Consider the following 17248-nt stretch of genomic DNA (forward strand, 5'->3'; position numbering starts at 1 on the left):
GGTATGTTACTCTGCCAATTTCTTTGTGGTTTTATGTTTGTTCCCTCAGTTTTTTTGTTTCTGTTTTCTTTTACCTATCTCCCTGTAGTTTACTTAAATATTATTTTTAGAATTTCATTTAAATTTATATATAGTGTTTCTGAGTCTATCTCTTTGTATGATTTTTAAGTGATACATACATTCTTATAGTCTACTGGTGTCGACATGTTACCAGTTTGAATGTGTAGAAACCTTTATGTTCTTTAAGTCTCTTTACTCACTCCTGTTTATACTGTAATTATCTTAATATTTCCTCTATATCAACAATCACATCAGACAATGTTATAATTTTTGTGTCAACTGTCAAATATGATTTAGAAAACTCACTAGAAAGTCTATTATATTTATCCATATTTTCTTTCCCTGTTCTTTCTTCCTTCTAGATATTCCAAAATTTGTTATTTTATAGTTTCCTTTCTGTTTCAAAAACTTTCTTTAACCATTCTATTAAGGTAGGTCTGCTGGTGACAAATTCTCTTAGTTTTCCTTCATCTGAGAATATTTTTATTTCTGATTCATTCCTTAAAGATATTTTCACTAAATACAGAGTTCTGGGTTAACACTCTTTTACTTTCAGCACTTGAAAAATGAGACACTTTTTCTGGCCTCCTCTGGTTTCTAATTTAAAAAAATCTATTATTACTTGATTTTTTTACCTTATAGGTAAGGTGACAGTGCTCTGCTTTCAAGAATTTATCTTTAGTTTTTAGAACTTTGATTATGATGTGCCTTAGAACAGATTTCTTTGCATTTATCTTGTTTGGGGCTCACCAGCCTCTTGTTATTTAGATTTACAGCTCTTGCCAAATTAGGGAAAATTTTAGTGATTAGTTCTTTGAATATTTTTTCAGCCTTATCTTCCTTCCCTGTTCCTCCTGGACTCTGATGACATAAATGTTGGATTTTTGTTATGGTTTCACAGGTCTCTATGGTTTGTTCATTTTTTAAAAGTTTATTTTCTCTGTTACTCAGATTTGGTAATTTCTATTCTATCTTCGAGTTCACTGATTCTTTCTTCTGACCTCTGCATTCTGATGTTGAGCCTATCCACTGAAGATTTTTGCTTTTCAAAGTCCAGTTATTGTATTCTTCAGGTTTAAAATTTCTATTTGGTTCTTCTCTATAATTCTTCTTTGGTGAGAATTTTTCTATTTTTCTATTTGTTCCAAGCATGTTCATAACTATTGTTGAAGCATTTTTACTATGGCTGCTTCAAAATCTTTTTCAGATAATTCTAACATCTCTGTCATTTAAGTACTGGTGTTGTTGTTTTCTCATTTAAGTTGAGATTTCCTTGGTTCTTTATGAGTGATTTTCTTTATTGCATTCTGGACATTTTGGGTATTATGTTATAAGACTCTGGATTTTATTTAAATCCTCTGCTTAGCAGGCTTCCTCTGACACTATGCCAATGGGGGAAGTAAGGTTTTCAGATAATTATTGCCAGGTGGGGTGTGACTCTATTTGGCTTCTGATTACGACCCAGAAGGGAGGGTGCCTTGTTACTTCTGGGTAGGGGTGGAGTTTCAGTCTTCCCACATGGCCCCACTGACATCCTGGGTATGGGGAAGCTTCATTACCACCAGGAAGGCATAAAAGTCATGGCTTTCTACTAGGCCTTCACTGACACCAACCTGCTTAGGAAATAAAAAGGTACCCTGCTGCCACTCTCATATGTCCTCCACTCTGCCTCCTCCAACACCACCTGAGGGCCAGAGATATTGTTAATGTTGGCTAGCAGGGTGGGAGTCCAAGCTCCCACATGGCGTCCATAGAAACTAGGGGGAGGAGATCTTGTTCTCAACAGGTAGGGATAAAAGTCATGGCTCTCCAGTAGGACTTGTCCAACTATTCCAGCAGCAAAGTTGCCTCAGGAAGGGGATGCACTAAACCACTGAAGTCATTCCCATCCCTGTGGTCCTGAATTTTGTATGGGGGAGAAAATGAAAATTTGAGTTGAGGAGGAGAGACAGTTCTCTACATGTGAGGGAGCTTTGTAAAAGCACTGCCCCTAGCTCAGCCTTTGTCTTCTGAAACCCTAAGGGGAGTTTCACTTGAGTCCTATGTGAAACTGCAGAGAACATATTTTCATGTTTCTGCACAGTTAGGGCTTTCTAAACAAAGAAGACTGGAACTTGGGTTAAATAACAAATCTTGGAAGTTAAAGGGTGATTGAATAGCCAGAGATCGAATACAATCATGGTGAGATTGGATTAAACATGGCAGAATGAGAGACGTCCCCAGATCTCTCTCCTTGAAACAACAAGCTGAACATCTAAAACTCAACAAAAAACACCCAAACAGTACACCAGCATGTCTGAGTGTGGGATCTGTGCATAAAAGCTACTATAGGTCAGAATCCCGGGTGTTGGGAGGTGGACTGGGATAAAAAAAGAAGCTGCCTCTCACAGCCGGAGCTCCCTGTAGGAGTAGAGGGAGGGGAGAAGGTGCAGCGAGTTCCCTGAACAGCCCTGCTTGGGAGTGCTGTGAGCACCACATGGCCGGTGGCAGGGCCCAGTCATTAGGGCAGAAGACAGAGGAACGGGGATGGCAGAAAAGCAGGGATGTCAGAGAAACAACAGTTGCAAAACCAAGGCTGAGCCACAGCTCCCATCCTCCAACCCAGAGAGCCCCTCCCCCCATATCCTCTGAGACTGATCACTGCGGCGCCTCAGGGGAATCTGAGCAAACGCTACTGAAATTGTTGCTAACACTGACAGGAACTGAGACTGAGGGTAGCGAGCATGATTAAACATTTATAAGGAAAAAAAGACATTATTAAGACTTTATATAAAGCAGAGATCCAAGAGGCTTAGACGCCACCTACTGGAAACCAAAAGAAAAACACCTTATTTGCAACAAGCTAGGGACCATTATATAATAAATCTTTCTGGGGGGAAAAAAAGCACAACATACTTCCATTAATGCCCAGGTGGAGAAATAGTCCATTAAACACCATGAATGACCAAAGTGACAAGGCATCTCACAAAGAAAGAGAAAAATCTCCAGAAAATAAGCCTACAGACTTAGATATATGTGACTTAAATAACAGAGAATTCAGGATGGTACTTCTGAAAAAACTCAGTGAGATCTGAAACGAATCATATCAACAATTTCAGGAACTGAAAAACAACTAGATGAGTAGAATGAGTTCTTTAGCAAGGAAATTGAAACCCTCAAACAAACAAACAAACAAACAAAACCAAATAGACCTTCTGAAGATGAAAAACACACTGCAAGGTTGAAAATTGAAATAACAAGTTTGGGAAATAGAGTAGACCAAATAGAGGAAAGGATCAGTGATATTGAAGACAGTAATCTAGAAATAAATCAGAAGGAAGAAGAGAGAAACCAAAGAATGAAAAATAATGAAAGAGAAATACAAGAACTAGCTGATACCATCAGGAGAGGAAACATAAGAATAATGAGAATTCTCGAAGGGGAGGAAAAGGAGCAGGGATTAGAAAGCATTTTCAGACAAATGGTTGATGAGAATGTCTCGAATCTAAGGAATGGGCTGGAGCTTGGAATTCAAGAAGTCAACACAAGACCCAATTATCTCAACCTCAAAAGGCCTTCACCAAGACACACTGTATTAAAATTATCAAAAATCAATGACAAAGACAGAATTCTTAGGGCAGCCAGGGAAAAGAAGACAGTAACCTATAAAGGAAAACCCATTAGATTATTGTCAGACTTCTCAGCACAAACCTTACAAGCCAGAAAGGAGTAGAATCACATATTCAAACAATTAAATGAAAGGAACAACCTGCCTAGAATAATGTATCCAGCTAAGCTCTCTTTTAGATATGAAGAAGAAATAAAGACCTTTCCGGACATACAAAAATTGAGGGAATTCTCCACTATGAGTCCTGTACTACAGGAAATACTGAAATATTTCAACACACCTAAAACAAAATGACAAAAAACAAACAAACAAACAAAAAACCAAACCATAATTAGGAGTAAGGTGACTAGTAGGCTGATAAAAGCAGAGGAGTGCAACCCTTACTAGGAACAGGGCATTATAAGCTTAAAATAAGAAGATATTTGCTATAGCAAGGTAGTAATGAATGTTCAGCGTACATAGGGACAAATTGAGACAACAATGACCGAAAAGGGGAGGACTCAAAGATCCAAATTTGCAAAGGGGAATGGAGATAAGGCACACACAGAAGAAAAGGGAAAACTGTATATATATATAAGTATCCTTTACATATCTGTAATGATAACCACATGCCAAAGATTCAGAAACAAAGTATATAATATAAAACAAAAAGGACCAGAGGCAAAACCCACAAAAGCCAACCAAAATAAAGAAAACAGAAATATAAGGACAAGGAAGCAACGGAAACACCGAGCTACCAGAAAGCAAAAGACAAAATGGCTATAAGAAGACCTCACAGTTAATAACCACCCTAAATGTAAATGGACTGAACTCACCAATAAAAAGGCACAGAGTTGCAGAATGGGTCAAAAAACAAAACCCAACCATATGCTGCCTTCAGGAGACACATCTCAGTTCCAAAGACAAATATAGACTCAAAGTGAAAGGGTGGAAAGTGATATTTCAAGCAAATGGCATTCAGAGAAAAGCGGGAGTAGTGGTACTAATATCAGATGAAATAGACTTCAAAATGAAAAAGGTAAAGAAAGATACTGAGGGACACTTCATAATGATAAAGGGAATCATGTACCAAGAAGACATAACACTTATTAATATCTATGCTCCCAATCAGGGAGCCCTGAAATATGTAAAGCAATTACTAACAAAACTAAAGGGAGAAATAGACCAAAACACTATTGTAGTGGGGGACCTTACTACCCCGCTGTCAGATATGGACAGATCATTCAAACGGAAAATCAATAAGGAAATAACATCCTTAAATGACATATTAGATCAACTGGACATAATTGACATTTACAGAGCTTTTCATCCCCAAACGGCTGCTTATATATTCTTCTCTAGTGCACATGGAACATTCTCAAGGATTGACCACATACTAGGACATAGAGATAGCCTCAACAAATATAAGAGGGTTGAAATCATACCAACCATACTCTCTGATCATAATGCTTGAAATTAGAGATCAACTGTAAAAAGAAAGTGGAAAGAACCACAAATACATGGAGATTAAACAACTGAAGAACTGGGTCAGAGAAAAAATAAGAGAGAGATCAAGAGATACATAGAAACGAATGATAATGATAGTACAACATATCAAAACTTTTGGGACACGACAAAAGTTCATAAGATGAAAGTTCATATCATAACAGGCCTATCTCCAAAAACAAGAATGAGCCCAAATAAAGAGCCTAGTGTTTCATCTTAAAAAACTAGAAAAGGAAGAACAAATGAAGCCTAAAGTCAGTAAAAGGAAAGAAATCATAAAAATTAGAGCAGAAATAAATGAAATTGAAAACAACAACAAAAAAGAATAGAAAAAATAGATACAACAAAGAGCTGGCTCTTTGAAAAGGTTAATAAAATTGACAAACCCCTGGCTAGACTCACTAAAGAAAAAAGAGAAAGAACACAAATAAACAAATCAGGGATGAGAGAGGGGAAATTATAACAGACACTGCAGAAATACAAATGATCATACAAGAATACTAGGAAAAAGTATATAACACCAAATTTAATAAAGAAATGGACCAGTACTTAGAAAAATACAACCTTCCTAGACTGAATCAAGAAGAACTGGAAAATCTAAATAGACTGATCAGCAGTATGGAAATTGAAACAATCATCAAAAAACTACCAAAAAGTAAAAGTCCAGGACCAGATGGCTTCACCAGTGAATTCTACCAAACATTCAAAGAAGATTTAATACCTATTTTCCTCAAACTCTTCCAAAAAGTCGAAGAGGAGGCAATACTTCTCAACTCATTTTATGAGGCCAATACTGCCCTGATACCGAAACCTGGTAAAGATAACACAAAAAAAGAAAACTACAGACCAGTATCTCTCATGAACACAGATGCAAAAACCCTAAATAAGATTCTAGTGAACCGAATACAGCAACATATTGAAAAGATTATACACCATGATCAAGTGGGCTTCATCCCAAAGGCACGGGGATGGTTCAACATATGCAAATAGATTAATGTGATACACCACATAAACAAATTAAAAAAAAAGAATCATATGATCATATCAATAGATGCAGAAAAAGCCTTCGACAAGATACAGCACCCATTTATTTTATTTTATTTATTTTATTTTATTATTTTTTTTGATACAGCACCCATTTATGATCAAAACATTTAACAAAATTGGTATAGAAGGCAAGTATCCTAACTTAATAAAGGCCATATATGACAAACCCTCAACTAACATTATACTTAATAGTAGAAAATGAAAAACCTTCCCTCTGAGATCAGGAACAAGGCAAAGGCTGTCCTTTGCCTATCACTACTGTTATTCAATATAACATTGGAGGTCCTAGAGAGTATAATCAGGCAAGAGAAAGATATAAAAGGCATCCAAATAGGAAACGAAGGAGTCAAACTGTCACTATTTGCAGATGACATAATTCTCTATATAAAAAACCCTGAAGACTCCACAAGAACACCACTAGAAACAATGAACAAATACAGTAAAGTCAAGGTTCAAAAATCCATAGCGTTCCTAGACTTTAATAATGAAATGTCAGAAAAAGAAGTGGAAATAATTCCTTTTGCAATTGCAACAAAAAGAATAAAATATCTAGGAATAAATATAACGAAACATGTGAAAGACCTATATAATGAAAACTATAAGACCCTATTAAAAGAATTCGAAAAAGATACAAAGAATGGAAAGATATTCTGTGTTCTTGGATTGGGAGAATTAACATAGTTAAAATGACCTTATTACCTAAAGCATTATATAGATTTAATGCAATTCCCATCAAAATCCCATTGGCATTTTTAAAAGAAATAGAACAAAAAATCATCAGATTTGTATGGACGCACAAAAGATCCCGAATTGCAAAGCCATCCTGAGTAAAAAGAACGAGACTGGAGGCATCACTCTGCCCGACTTCAAATTATACTACAAAGTGACAGTAAGCAAAACGGCATGGTATTGGTAGCAAAACAGACACATGGACCAGTGGAACAGAATTGAGAGTCCAGAAGTAAACCCATATTTATATGGGCAAATAATTTTCGACAAAAAAGCCAAAACATACAGTAGAGAAAGGAAAGCCTCTTCAATAAATGGTGCTGGGGAAACTAGGAAGCCACCTACAAAAGAATGAAACTAGACTGTTGTCTATCACTACACACCAAAATTAACTCAAAATGGATTAAGTTCCTGAATATAAGACCTGAAATGATAAAATGCATAGAAGAAAACAGGAACTAAACTCAAGGACATTGGACTTAAAGAGGATTTTATGAATTTGACCTTAAAAGCAAGAGAAGTAAGAACAAAAATAAATAAATGGGACTACATCAAACTAAAAAGCTTCTGCTCAGCAAAAGAAACCATCAGCAAGGTAAAGAGATAACCATCCAAATGGGAAAATATATTTGCAAGCAACACCTCCGATAAGGGCTTAATATCCAAAATATACAAAGAACTCATATGACTCAATAACAACAAAAAACCAAATGATCCAGTCAAAAAAATGGGCAGAGAATCTGAACAGACACTTCTCCCTAGAGGACATACAAATGGCCACCAAATATATGAGAAGACGCTCAACATCTTTTAGCTAGCTATTAGGAAATGCAAATCAAAACCACAATGAGATACCATCTCGCACCGGTTAGAATGATATAATCAACAGGACAAGTAATAACAAATGCTGGCAAGGATGTGGAGAAATAGGAACCCTCAAACACTGCTGGTGGGAACGCAAATTGGTATAGCCACTATGGAAAACAGTATGGAGGTTCCTCAAGAAACTAAGAATTGATCTACCATATGATTCAGCAATCTCTCTACTGGGTATTTACCCCAAAGACTTGAAAACCCATATCCAAAAAGATATTTGCATATCGATGTTCAGAGCAGCATTATTCACAGTGGCCAGGACATGGAAACAACTGAAGTGTCCTATGATAGATGATTGGCTAAAGAAGCTGTGGTATATATATACAATGGAATATCACTCAGCCATAAGAAGAGATGAAATACTGCCATTTGTGACAACATGGATGGAAATAATCATACTAAGCAAAATAAGCCAGACAAAAAATGTTGAAAATCACATTATATCACTTATATATGGGATATAAACCTAAAAGCAACAAATGAACAGGACAGACAAACAAACAGAGACTCGTGGACATGGAGAATGGACTAATGGTTACCAGAGAGGAGGAGGGAGAAGAGAAAATAAAATAAAATCTTGGGGGAAAAAAAAAAATAACCAGAGACCTATAGAGAAATTTGGAGACTAATTTCCCTGTATTTGCATTTCAAATGGGTGTGTGTGAAAAGAGTCAGTTGCTTATATTCTAAAGGTCTGTAAAAGCCAAGGTTTCTCTCCCTCCCTCAGGAGTGGAGGGGGCCAAGATGTGGCCTATTTAAACTCCCAAATTAATAATTTTGAGATTCCTCTTTTGCAGTACAAACACCCTTTATGCGCAGAATGACATCTGATCTCATTGTGTTGCCTGTGTGGTACTGGGTGTGAGAACAGGCACAGTTATTTCTAAGTAATAACTGTGATCTCTTCCCCAGAAACTTCGTATTTGCTTTCAAGATAAAATGAACAAATGGTAAATATACTCACCACAAAGGGGAGGATGCACTCGTGCTGATTTTGTATCATGTATAAGCTGAGGAGGGACATGCGGCTGGGGCCCATCAAGCTGCAGGCTAGAGAGAAAAAGTTTTGCAGAGCCTCACAGAGATTGGAGCAGATGTCAGCCCAGGATGGTAGAGTGATATGCACAATGAGAAGCCTTGGAGGTTGCTGGTAAATCTGTGTGTGGGGTCCTTTACCAGTAGTTCGCCCGTGATACATGGCAGCCAGACCAGAGGTGGAACTGCAGCCACTACCTGGATATTCTCTACACCTATAGAGAAGGAGCGAGAAATCATTGGCTTTCATAAAACTGAATTATGTACTCTGTTGAAACAATGAACATGGGTCTAGGGGATTAAGTCCAGAAAGAAGTCAGGCTGGGTACTAACTCAAGCTTCTCTACTCCACTCTCCTCCCTTTTTAAAAAAAATATATGATTCCATTTATGTGCAATGTCCAGAACAGGCAAATCCATAGAGACAGAAAGTAAATTAATGGTTGCGAGAGGTCGAGGGAAGAGGGAATGGAGAATGACTGCTAAGGGATGAGGTGTTTCTTTTACAAGGATGAAAACATTCTGAAATTATAGAGTGTAATGGATGTGCGCACTTGTGAATATAGTAAAAACCAATGATTTATACACCTTAAAGTGATGAATGTTATGGAAGGCTGACCCATCTTAATAGCTCCTAAGGGATCTAGATGTTTGCCTGTAATGTAAGGCTGAGAATTCTTAGAGAGATGTTGAGTGGAACTAATCAAAAGATACACAAAAGTCAAACTTCAGTTTCAGAGTAAGCTATCTGACCTCATAAATTTTATTATTGTACTGTATTATAATTTATTTCTATGATTGCCTTTCTCACTATATTGTGGGCTTTCCAAGGGTAGAGAACTTGTTTTGTCAACTTTATTTATCAGTGTTTAGTACATTGTTTTTTTGGTACATAATAACTTAAAAAAAAATATGATTACTTTCCCCTTCAAGACTTGTTCAAGATCCTTCATGACTTGACCTTCAATCTAATTGGACAAATTCTTAGAAAAATATATCTAATTAATACTAAGTCAAAAACAAGATTTTAAAATATAAATACTCTATAACCACTGAAGGGGAAATTTAACTGGTAGTCAAATATCTACCCACAAACTATAGGGTCAGATGATTCCGCTGATAAGTTCCATCAAACTCTCAAAGACCAAGAATTTCAATCTTAATTTCTTTCAGAGAATAAGAGAGGGAACGCTATTTAATTAATTTTACTAGGTTAGCATAACCTTTGATACCAAAATCGGATAAGAGTATTATAAGAAAAAAATTATAGGATAATCTCATCCATAAACTTAGATGTAAAAATCCTAAACAAAATATTAGCAAATTGAAAATAGCAATATATAAAAAAAGAATAATGGAAGAAGTAAAACTCATTGTTTGCAGATGATATAATCGTGTATATAGAAAATCTAAAAAAATCTACAGTTCTATAATTTTCTCCAAAAGGTCTCCTTGAAGAGGAATTTTCCACTCAAATTATTAACCCTGTAATCAGTTCTTTGTTCTGCTTTTGTAGACATGCTTGCTGCATAGGCCAAGGGGCAGGAGATCAACTGAAGACTCACCTTCCCCTTTGCTTGCTCTGTCTAGATAACAGATGTATCGAATCTCATGCTCTGTAACTGCCTATAGCCCATAGCAACTCCCGTGCTCTGTAACCACCTGAGGACAAATGAACCAATTGGCTCATGCCAACTGTAACTGCGCTGATAAGTCCTATAAAAGGAAGTTTACTCCTGAGCTCGGGGCCCAGATCTTCAGAGCTCTAGCTCTTCTGGGACTGCTGGCTTAATAAATCTGAGTTGTCCAACTCTCTGAGTGGTGCTTGGTTTCTCGCCAGTCTGATTTTTCTGCAACATCCTTATCTTTTATTAAATTTTATTCTTAGAGATTTACTGTTTTTAATGTTAATTTACATGACATATTTTAAAATTCTGTATTTAGTTTGTTGCTAATGCATAGAAATAAAATTGATTTCTGTATATTGATTTTATAATCAACAAACTTGCTGCACTCTCTTACTAATTATAATTATTTGTAGATCCTTTTGGATTTTTTTTGTTCACAATCCTATAATCTGTGAATAAGGACATGCACGAGGATATATGAACAAAATAAGATCATAGCAACAAAAAGACTATTCATAACAGTCTTATTCACAAATACCCCAAATTACAAAAAACACATATGTCAATTAACACTAGAATGGACAAATTCTGATATAGTCACACATACAGCAGTGCAAATGAGTGGACTAGTTACATGGAATAATATGGATGACTCTAAGAGATAATATTGAATAACAGAAGCAAGACAAAGAATACATATAGCATAATTCCACTATTCACATAGATTTTTAAAATAAGCAAAAATAAATATATTGTTTAGAGGTGTGTACATAATGGTAAAACTATTTTTAAAAAGCAAGGAAATGATTATCATAAAAACAAGGGTAGTGATTTTCTCTAGAAAGGAAGGAGGGCATTATGATTAGAAGGGACAAAAGGGGAGGTCCTGCAGTATTGGCAAGGTTCTGTTTCTTGACTTTTATTGTGGTTGCATGGGTGCTCACTATCATTATAAAACTATATGTTCATATTTTATGAAATACTCTATACATTATATTTAACAATAAAAATATTACAAAAAGAACATTAGGACAAGCATAAAAGAAAATATTTTTTAGATTACAAAAATATATCTCTATTTCTATGAATGAAAATGATTCTATATAATTGTTTTTTAGCTAAAGAATGCACAAAAATAAAAGCTTATTTGATTTCCCCTGGGTCCAGGAGAAAAGTATTTATGATAATTTTCAGAAATATTTTGGAATTTAGGATCTTTAAAAATGATCTAAGTGCATAAATAAATGTGTTTCTCAAAATGAATCTGTGAAGTTAGTCTCTTTCAAACTTTTCTCTTTAGATAGTGGAGGTCAACATTCATTCATTCAACAATTTTTTATTGAGCTCCAATTATGTCCTGGGTACAGATGAACAAATAAATGAATGAATATGTTAATCTGTTGAAAGTAATCTTGAACCAGAAATCAAAATCAATGACTAATATATTTACCAAGAGAGCACACATCATAAATATCTTTTAACTGTACTTTTAAAAATTAAGTGCATGGGACCAATGTAATGCTGTCACACAGACAGGTTCACATAGACAAACAGGCAGCCAGACAGAGGCCTTGTTTAATATCGAATGAACTTCTATTCTCCTTGCCTATCTTCCCTCACATCTGAAACTTGCCATTTTAGAGTATAGGTAGTTCTCACTTTTCATAATTCCAATATACACAAATCTCAAATCAAATACAGTTTAGTTAACACCAGTGCCCATCAACATAGTTCAGATTTCAGTTACCATAGAATATTAACTGTGAATAATCACATAAAGTACAAATGACAGCTAGCTCTTCAGTCCACAAATCAGAGGCACATCATGATCAGTGTATAGATCATGTCATTTCTTTCAAAGTTTGTCAGTGACCATCACTGCAGATCCCTTACTCAGTTTAAGCACAGACAGTAAAGTGTATGGTTGTTTTATCTCCTTATCTCCTAGTGATAAACCCAAGTGACATTTTTACAAAAATGAGTAATTGAAAGAGGGAATTGGCCAAAAAAAAAAAAAGATGAGAGTGTAGAAAAGAAACCATAAGTGACATAACACTGAAAGTGAAAGTTGACTAAAAAATAAATGGAGTGAAAGAAGAAAGAGCTGACTGTGAGAATATTGACAGTAACAACATCTGATAGACTAGATAAGCAGCCAGAGGAATTTAGTGAAAGTGAGTTTATTGATATAAATGACGAAAGCGGTTATGACAAAAAATATGAAAATATCGCAAAGTGCTACTGGCGAAAACTTCATATTGGAGAAACTCTTGGAGATATTTTACAAAATTAAAGAGCAAAAAATAAAATGTTGGAAGCTGTTTCAAACTTAGGAGTATAACAATTGGCTAAGGCATTGAAAAGATGAGTGCTCTATCATGTTATTGTTCAAACTACTCTTGGGAAGTTTTTACAAAGAAAGAAAATACTTTGATTTCCAATCTTTCTAATATTTTAAATTACAGTGTGCTAAATAGATATTAGTTTCATTATTTTTCATTTTCCTGTATACTTTATAACTGACAGTAAGAGGGCTTTTAACGTTTTGACAATTTTGAGAGGTCCTGGAACAAATATAATTTTCCCATTGATTATTAAGATCACTTTGAATGGTTTCAGCTTGCACAGTCAATTTTAGATCCCATACCGTGTGCAATTCCAAGACTGTAGTTTAAATGAGGTAAGAGGCAGCTCTCTTCCTTATATTCTCAAACTTGATCAATTAATGTATCTGATGTGTCTGGGCATAGTATTAACCAGCATTTCACTATTTCTGACCCTATACTCTCCACTTTTGCTAAGAATATTCACTTACTGGTGTCCCCCTGCAAACTGGTTAAACCTGGGACTGGGCCTTGAGCCAACAAAAGTCAAGTTACTCCTTTGCTAAAAACCCTTCAGTGGCTTCCAATTACACTTGAAACAAAATCCAAAATCCTTATCCTGGCTCCAAAATTCTGCATGTGTCTCCTTTTCAAATCTTCATCCTCCTGTCTTGCCATCCCCAGCCCAACCTCTCCCATCCCATCCCTACCCTGGGGTTCTTTCTCAAATCCACCAATGGTGGGCCTCTTGCTGTGCCTCCCACTGTCATTCTTTTCTGAGTATTCCCTTCCTTTACCCTCATCCTTTAGGTCTCAGACTTTAGGTCTTAATAAGTTACTGCCCCTTTACATACCCTCATAAAATCGCCTAGACCATGCATTTATAGCTCTGAACATTTTGTGTGTGATAAATGATTTAACGGTTCCCCCTTCCGCAGGGCTTCATTAAAAATTTCGTGGAATCTAAGCACTTTTCCCTTCGTGGTGCCCTTCCTCATTTAAAAAATAAAATAAAAATCGATAATTTTCGTGGGTCCTAAAAATTCACTTTTGTTCTGATGTAAGAAAATAGTCAAAACATTTTCTTTAATCTTAAGAGTTCACTGTTTTCTTCTGACTTTACAAGTTAGAAGATTTTCGTGCCCCCGCCCCCGTCCCCCAAAGTGTCGTGCGCCCTAGGCCACATGCTTACTCTGCCTGAGACACGGCGTCTGCCTGTCCTGTCTTCAGACACGATTGTCGAGGAACGACCCGGACCCGCTGGGCGTCAGATGGTCCCCGGCGCCTGCCAACATCTACCTGTGGACAGGCGCAAGCTGGCCCAAGCCCACCCTGCGAAGTAGCTTCTCCTCTTTCCTCCCTGAGGCCCTGCTCTTGCCCCGAGCCGTGGAGAACCGCGGGTGTCGCTCTTTTCTGTGGTAAAGCCGAGACCGCATTACCTGACCCTCCGGCTCTTCGCGCGCGTCTGCGCCGCGGCAGGCGCCCCCTTCAGGCCGGCCGCGGCCGGGCGGGGCGGCTCACGCGCGCGCCGCCTCAGGGGTCGCCCCAGGCTGCGCCTCAGGGCCACGTCTCCAAGACGCGGGGCGCCGGGGCACTGCCTTCTTTGGCTCTTAGGTGGGGTTTTGGATCTCTGTTGCGAATATTATGCTAAACTTGATACTTCCTTGTCGGCTACCCGCCAGGAAACATTCCAGTGGCACCCGCGTGGTGTTCTTGGCTTGAACTTCTCTTCCTTATCTTTCATTCATTAATGGAGTCAGTCATTCTTTCATTCAATAAATATTTGTTGAGAACACACTATGTGCCAGGTGTTGAGGGCACACTGTGTGCCAGGCACTGTGCTAGGACTGGGATCCAAGGGACACATAGACGATGGTTCCTGCCCTCATGGAAGTTTAGTCTTCCCTCAGGAGCTCTTTAAAATCTTTTCAAATCTCTCTGCCCTCTCTCCTCACTCGTTTTCCTTTACTTGGGGTTGAGTCTTATATTCCTTTTGACAAAATCCAGTTGGAGTGTCCTGGTCCTCATCAGTTGGCTGCTCTGGGTCTTCAATTTTATCTGTTGAATAAGAATTTTTCTCCGAATTAGCCCACAGGAGAGGAAAAGATAATGCTACTACCAAACCAGAAACGGACACGCACTCTCTCCTGTTTCTCTCTTTACTATCTTCTCCCCCTCTCAGTTCATTGCCTGAGATACAGGTTGGGGAGGGGAGGTAAATTTACCAATGAGTAGTTCAAGACAGGTTAGACCAATAGGAAGAGTCACTTGCCTATGTTCTAGTCCCACTAAATTACTTTTGCTCCTCTCAACCTCAGAGTAACATCAGCATATTTAACCCAGGTATCTCAGGTGTTGGAATCAGATGTCCAACAGACTTCCTATGTTTCCATGTAAAGGGTAGCATCTCAACAGGTCTTCTTTTCCATATAGTCCAAATTAGTCTTCCTGTCTCTAATATCGAGATTATCTCTTACGCTTATATTAGAATTATCCTTGTGAAAATTTATTTAGTCATGTCATTCTTTGGTTTAAAAACTATTTGTGTTTCCTTTTTTAGTTACAAGGTCTTTTATAACTGACCCCACCTATCTTACCAGGCTCAACTCCAACAATATCTTTAATTGGCTCCAAACCACACCACTCATTGCTCCTAGCTACAATAAATTTCTCTCTGTACTCTCTATACCAGCAGTCCTCAACCTTTTTGGCACAAGGGACCGGTGCTCCTACGAGAATCTAATGCCTGATAATCTGAGGTGGAGCTGAGCCGGTGATGTTAGTGCTGGGGAGCAGCTGCAAATACAGATGAAGCTTCATTGCTCACTCACCTGCCACTCCTGCTGTGTGGCCCGGTTCCTAACAGACCACCGACCAGTACTGGTCAGCGGCCCAGAGGTTGGGGACCCTTGGTCTAGGTGAGTGATGATAAAGTCCTGAACTCTGATAATGGACAGAAAAGGATGGATTTAAGTTATTTATGAAGCAGAATTTTCAGGACACGATGACTCCTTACATATGGATGTGGCAGACAGCCTCCAAGATGGCTCTCCCAAAATCCTTATATTTCACCTTTATGTAGTCTCTTCCCACAGTGCATCACGGTTAGCCTGTGTGATGAGTAGAATATGGCCGAAATGATTGTATGTCATTTCTGAGGCTAGGTCATAAAAGATATTTTGGCTTTTGCTTTGCTCTTTTGGATCACTTGCTCTGAGGAAGCCACTCCATGTTGTGAGGACATTCAAGCGGCCCTACAGAGAGGTCTATGTGGAGGGGAACAGAAACTTACTGCTAATATCCAGAACCAATTTGCCAGGCATGGAAGTAGGTCAGCCTGGAAATGGATCCTCCAGCAACAGTCAAACCTTCAGATGACTGCAGTCCATCCAATTTCTTAACTGTAAACTTATGAGAGACTGGGAGTCAGACCATCCAGCTAAGCTACTCCCAAATTTATAATATAGGGAAACTGTGAGAAATAATAAATGTTTGTTGTTTTAAGCCACTACATACTGTTGTTAACTTGTTACATTTGTTATGCAGCTCCGATAACTAATACTAATGGAGGATGAAGGAGGAAAAAGCAAGGATTACCTGCAAAAAAGCTGTAAACTGGAGGATTAAATGCTTGAAGAAGGAACAGAGGTTGAGATGAGAGAGATGGTGAGTTATGCTCAGGCTTTGTGTTTGTCTCTTCAGCAGGATATCCAAGTGGACATATCCATTTTTGCTTCTCACCCTCAAAGACTATTCTTGGACACTCGGTTCAAATGTCACTTCTGTAAAACCTTCTCGATTTTCTCAGGCAAAATCTGTCCCTCCTGAGCACTTATTGTATATTATTATAGCAAGTGTGAATTACTTTGTATTGCAATTATCTATTTGCAGTTATTTGCTACATATCTGCCTCATACATTGTGGGTTCCCTAAAACAAGGAATGAATATATATATATATATATGTGTATATATATATATATATATATATATACTCTTATATATATATACACATATATATACACACACCCACTACACACACACACACACACACACACACATATATATATATACATACATATATATATATATAATTTGCATTTTTTGTAGTCAGTATCTTTTTTATTTTTTGTGTTTTGCGTTGTGCCTGGCACATTAAATGCTTGCAAAGGTAATGCTTTTGAGAAACTTGGTGCTTGTATCCATTTACCCACACATTTTCCCTATTAGTGTAGATATGGAAATTTGAGTTTTTGGAGAGGCCTGAGAAAACACAATACTCGAGGTCCTGGCTTGATGCCTTCAGCCCAGTTCTGAGGTAGAACTCCCACCTACACCTGAGTCTAGCTCTGCCTCTACCTGGGTTGGGCATCTCATCTCCTCAGCCCCGCTTCCACTCAACTCCGATTGGCTAGAGGAGGAAACAGCGCGGCCATTGGTTCCCTCTTGAGAGGGCGGAG

The 17248-nt window shown here is 37.6% G+C and overlaps 1 protein-coding gene across 3 annotated transcripts in view; it reads right to left on the reverse strand.

Moving 5' to 3' along the window:
• M1AP (meiosis 1 associated protein) overlaps positions 1-14405 on the reverse strand; it is a 64593-nt gene extending 50188 nt beyond the window's left edge. The window contains exons 1-2 of one of the 3 annotated variants that reach the window (XM_039852699.1): positions 14230-14405; positions 8769-9054 (exon numbers count right to left, since the gene is read on the reverse strand). In XM_039852699.1, the coding sequence (XP_039708633.1) occupies positions 8769-9002 (234 nt within the window). In that variant the 5' untranslated portion in view covers positions 9003-9054; positions 14230-14405. Of the gene's footprint in view, positions 1-8768; positions 9055-13982; positions 14203-14229 lie in introns of those variants that run through there. The other 2 variants (XM_039852700.1, XM_039852701.1) reach the window with 2 other exon arrangements.
• Between the last annotated feature and the right edge of the window lie 2843 nt (positions 14406-17248).

Source organism: Pteropus medius, unplaced genomic scaffold, assembly GCF_902729225.1.
Source record: "Pteropus medius unplaced genomic scaffold, Ma_sr-lr_union100, whole genome shotgun sequence".
In the NCBI taxonomy this organism is placed as follows: domain Eukaryota; kingdom Metazoa; phylum Chordata; class Mammalia; order Chiroptera; family Pteropodidae; genus Pteropus; species Pteropus medius.